The sequence below is a fragment of the Homalodisca vitripennis genome, chromosome 6 (genome assembly GCF_021130785.1).
Source record: "Homalodisca vitripennis isolate AUS2020 chromosome 6, UT_GWSS_2.1, whole genome shotgun sequence".
NCBI classification, from domain to species: Eukaryota; Metazoa; Arthropoda; class Insecta; order Hemiptera; family Cicadellidae; genus Homalodisca; species Homalodisca vitripennis.
In genome coordinates, this window is record NC_060212.1 from 106,498,693 (window position 1) to 106,504,516 (window position 5,824).

A 5,824-nucleotide genomic window follows, 5' to 3' on the forward strand; every position below is an offset into this window, starting at 1 on the left:
ACAGCCCCCTCCACGCCGCATGGGAGGATCATATATGTGATAAATACTTCACTGCTGCTATCGAATATACAAACCGGCACCAGCACGAACATGTGACCGGTCTATCGCACTAGTGACACCTACATTACAGCCCCCTCCACGCCGCATGGGAGGGTCATATATGTGATAAATACACAACAAAAACATGCGGGAATCCCCCACTGACACAGCTCTCTAGATAAACTGCCCTAGCTGCAGAATTTACTGCTAGAAACGCTGACGCAGGCTAACTAAGCCTTCTTTAAAACAACCAACTTTATAACAGAATTATTGAAAAGGATATCGGATGATTTAAATTGACAAAATATTGCTAAGCATAATAATATGTTACTCTATGGCAGGGATTATCAACCTTTTTGAACCAAAGACCTCTCCCCTTGTGTTAGAAATCTTTACGACGCCATGCCATAAATTGCTATTGAGGGAAGGGGGAGATGAGGTGTTCAACACCACTATATGAATAGGGATAGTATCCTGTAGATACTGTGGTTTGATTTCCTCATTAAATAGTTCTTAAAAGCTAAATATATTCCGCCCCTTATACGAGTACAATGGATACGTGGAAACGACATCAACATTATTATATTTTATATCGCCTTATAAACCTGTCGACGATTTATTGTACTTAGTCACTTACGAGTAATGTGTTTTGTAACATTCACTTCATTCAGTTATCATTCTCCGGGAAGATTTTCGTTTACTTTATGAAAAAATAAAGTAGCCTACTGTTTTACAGAATCCAACAGAGTACTTAATTATGTTTACCCTTAGGATTTGTTATGTGGTTAGATCTGGTGCTGTTAAGACAAATTCATTCAGTTGGTCATGAATATAGTCCAGTGGTCTGAGAGGTGTCGGAGGAAGTGTTAATGCAGCATTCATGTCGGAAGAGGAGCAGAGCGACACCGAAATGGCGATCCCGAGCCAGGTGCCACGGCACTCTCTTACACGTGCTGACTAGGGTCTGGCACCAGCTGTTTTCCCAGTGCTAGGGATAATTTAAATTATGGATATATTTAGTGTAATCAATACATAATGACATTCAGCGACCCCCAGGTTGAGAACCCCTGCTCTATGGTAATAAGCAGTTGTCAAAGTTCATTCACCTTGTATGATTTCATTCCCACACGAAATACAATATCAGACAGAACTCTAAAAAGTGAACATTGCTACATAAAAATTATTAGTATTAAGATACAACAAATTTAATCGTTTCAGTACATCTCCATTGTTGTTACAAAGTAGACTATTGCTCATTTCATTTACATGTGTTACTATGTCAGCTTTCATTATACTACGATTTTCTCGTTTCTATCGTGGTTCTCCATTAGACCAATGTGAACATGTACTTATTGATGTTTCTTATATAAGAATGAAGCTTTACGCAAAATGTCGAGTCTATAGGCCAGTTCGATCTCAAGATATCGTGCAGACAGACAGACAGACAACAATGAAATTTTTCCAGCTCCTCAAGTGATACGCGATTTACTTCCCACAGTTTTCTTGTTAGTACGCATTCATTCACATTCAAGATTCACGTCCAGATATTTGTCGTTCCATTGCATTTTTAATTTAATTTGTTTTCGTATACGTAGACAGTTATCCGAATTATTCATTTAATTCTTCGTAGCCCTTGCAGCTCTGATGGCCTTATTATTCAAATAACTTGTATAAAACTGGAAGTTATATCGCTGTCTAGGTTTATTCAAAGAGGATTTAATTTACGCTGGTCGAGGTGTAACACCCAAAAGTCATCAAGAACTCTGAATTTTTAGAAGACCCTTTGTATCAAGTAGTACTGCAAGAGGAAAATAATTGATATATTCGAGAGCAATTCAGTAATGTCATAACTGTATCTAAAAACACTATTAACCCGGAAACTTTGCCAGCCGGCTAGTGTACACCCAAAACTCAATAAACGCTCACATCTGCAGCCGCGTGACACAACCACCGCTACCACTACACATCAGCAGCCGCATAACACAACCACCGCTACCACTACACATCAGCAGCCGCATAACACAACCACCGCTACCACTACACATCAGCAGCCGCATAACACAACCACCGCTACCACTACACATCAGCAGCCGCATAACACAACCACTACACATCAGCAGCCTACCGGTACACAGGACCGGGACAGCGAGTTGACAGCTATTGCCCGCAATAAACAATCACCACGGCAACCTCATATCACAGCCACTACTACCACTACACATCAGCAGCCTACCGGTACACAGGACCGGGACAGCGAGTTGACAGCTATTGCCCGCAATAAACAATCACCACGGCAACCTCATATCACAGCCACTACTACCACTACACATCAGCAGCCTACCGGTACACAGGACCGGGACAGCGAGTTGACAGCTATTGCCCGCAATAGACAATCCACGGCAACCTTATGTCAAAGCCACTACTACCACTACACATCAGCAGCCTACCGGTACACAGGACCGGGACAGCGAGTTGACAGCTATTGCCCGCAATAAACAATCACCACGGCAACCTCATATCACAGCCACTACTACCACTACACATCAGCAGCCTACCGGTACACAGGACCGGGACAGCGAGTTGACAGCTATTGCCCGCAATAGACAATCCACGGCAACCTCATGTCAAAGCCACTACTACAACTACACATCAGCAGCCTACCGGTACACAGGACCGGGACAGCGAGTTGACAGCTATTGCCCGCAATAAACAATCACCACGGCAACCTCATGTCAAAGCCACTACTACCACTACACATCAGCAGCCTACCGGTACACAGGACCGGGACAGCGAGTTGACAGCTATTGCCCGCAATAAACAATCACCACGGCAACCTCATATCACAGCCACTACTACCACTACACATCAGCAGCCTACCGGTACACAGGACCGGGACAGCGAGTTGACAGGTATTGCCCGCAATAAACAATCACCACGGCAACCTCATGTCACAGCCACTACTACCACTACACATCAGCAGCCTACCGGTACACAGGACCGGGACAGCGAGTTGACAGGTATTGCCCGCAATAAACAATCACCACGGGAACCTCATGTCACAGCCACTACTACCACTACACATCAGCAGCCTACCGGTACACAGGACCGGGACAGCGAGTTGACAGCTATTGCCCGCAATAAACAATCACCACGGCAACCTCATGTCAAAGCCACTACTACCACTACACATCAGCAGCCTACCGGTACAAAGGACCGGGACAGCGAGTTGACAGCTACTACCCGCAATAAACAATCACCACGGCAACCTCATGTCACAGCCACTACTACCACTACACATGAGCAGCCTACCGGTACACAGGACCGGGACAGCGAGTTGACAGCTACTACCCGCAATAAACAATCACCACGGCAACCTCATGTCACAGCCACTACTACCACTACACATCAGCAGCCTACCGGTACACAGGACCGGGACAGCGAGTTGACAGCTATTGCCCGCAATAGACAATCCACGGCAACCTTATGTCAAAGCCACTACTACCACACTACACATCAGCAGCCTACCGGTACACAGGACCGGGACAGCGAGTTGACAGCTATTGCCCGCAATAAACAATCACCACGGCAACCTCATATCACAGCCACTACTACCACTACACATCAGCAGCCTACCGGTACACAGGACCGGGACAGCGAGTTGACAGCTATTGCCCGCAATAAACAATCACCACGGCAACCTCATGTCAAAGCCACTACTACCACTACACATCAGCAGCCTACCGGTACACAGGACCGGGACAGCGAGTTGACAGCTATTGCCCGCAATAAACAATCACCACGGCAACCTCATATCACAGCCACTACTACCACTACACATCAGCAGCCTACCGGTACACAGGACCGGGACAGCGAGTTGACAGCTATTGCCCGCAATAAACAATCACCACGGCAACCTCATGTCACAGCCACTACTACCACTACACATCAGCAGCCTACCGGTACACAGGACCGGGACAGCGAGTTGACAGGTATTGCCCGCAATAAACAATCGCCACGGGCAACCTCATGTCACAGCCACTACTACCACTACACATCAGCAGCCTACCGGTACACAGGACCGGGACAGCGAGTTGACAGCTATTGCCCGCAATAAACAATCACCACGGCAACCTCATGTCAAAGCCACTACTACCACTACACATCAGCAGCCTACCGGTACACAGGACCGGGACAGCGAGTTGACAGCTACTACCCGCAATAAACAATCACCACGGCAACCTCATGTCACAGCCACTACTACCACTACACATGAGCAGCCTACCGGTACACAGGACCGGGACAGCGAGTTGACAGCTACTACCCGCAATAAACAATCACCACGGCAACCTCATGTCACAGCCACTACTACCAACTACACATCAGCAGCCTACCGGTACACAGGACCGGGACAGCGAGTTGACAGCTATTGCCCGCAATAAACAATCACCACGGCAACCTCATGTCACAGCCACTACTACCACTACACATCAGCAGCCTACCGGTACACAGGACCGGGACAGCGAGTTGACAGCTATTGCCCGCAATAAACAATCACCACGGCAACCTCATGTCAAAGCCACTACTACCACTACACATCAGCAGCCTACCGGTACACAGGACCGGGACAGCGAGTTGACAGCTACTACCCGCAATAAACAATCACCACGGCAACCTCATATCCCAGCCACTACTACCACTACACATCAGCAGCCTACCGGTACACAGGACCGGGACAGCGAGTTGACAGCTACTACCCGCAATAAACAATCACCACGGCAACCTCATGTCAAAGCCACTACTACCACTACACATCAGCAGCCTACCGGTACACAGGACCGGGACAGCGAGTTGACAGCTATTGCCCGCAATAAACAATCACCACGGCAACCTCATGTCAAAGCCACTACTACCACTACACATCAGCAGCCTACCGGTACACAGGACCGGGACAGCGAGTTGACAGCTATTGCCCGCAATAAACAATCACCACGGCAACCTCATGTCAAAGCCACTACTACCACTACACATCAGCAGCCTACCGGTACACAGGACCGGGACAGCGAGTTGACAGCTATTGCCCGCAATAAACAATCACCACGGCAACCTCATGTCAAAGCCACTACTACCACTACACATCAGCAGCCTACCGGTACACAGGACCGGGACAGCGAGTTGACAGCTATTGTCCGCAATAAACAATCACCACGGCAAACCTCATATCACAGCCACTACTACCACTACACATCAGCAGCCTACCGGTACACAGGACCGGGACAGCGAGTTGACAGCTATTGCCCGCAATAGACAATCCACGGCAACCTCATGTCAAAGCCACTACTACCACTACACATCAGCAGCCTACCGGTACACAGGACCGGGACAGCGAGTTGACAGCTATTGCCCGCAATAAACAATCACCACGGCAACCTCATGTCAAAGCCACTACTACCACTACACATCAGCAGCCTACCGGTACACAGGACCGGGACAGCGAGTTGACAGCTATTGCCCGCAATAAACAATCACCACGGCAACCTCATGTCAAAGCCACTACTACCACTACACATCAGCAGCCTACCGGTACACAGGACCGGGACAGCGAGTTGACAGCTATTGCCCGCAATAAACAATCACCACGGCAACCTCATGTCAAAGCCACTACTACCACTACACATCAGCAGCCTACCGGCACACAGGACCGGGACAGCGAGTGACAGCTATTGCACGGTAACGGAAATTAACATTTCCTCACCTCTATTTATAGCACGTATCTTCGTTCTCTATA

The 5,824-nt window shown here is 48.0% G+C and overlaps 2 protein-coding genes across 2 annotated transcripts; both read left to right on the forward strand.

Annotated features, from left to right (window-relative positions):
* Positions 1-1,074: 1,074 nt before the first annotated feature.
* On the forward strand, positions 1,075-4,153 carry LOC124365501 (serine-rich adhesin for platelets-like). Its single transcript, XM_046821484.1, has 3 exons — positions 1,075-1,116; positions 1,974-2,510; positions 2,696-4,153. Exons 1-3 carry the CDS (start codon positions 1,075-1,077, stop codon positions 4,151-4,153), a joined length of 2,037 nt encoding a protein of 678 aa, XP_046677440.1.
* Positions 4,154-4,389: 236 nt separating this feature from the next.
* Positions 4,390-5,343, forward strand: LOC124365502 (proteoglycan 4-like). Its single transcript, XM_046821486.1, has one exon. The coding sequence runs from the start codon at positions 4,390-4,392 to the stop codon at positions 5,341-5,343; it is 954 nt and encodes a 317-aa protein (XP_046677442.1).
* The last annotated feature ends 481 nt before the right edge of the window (positions 5,344-5,824 follow it).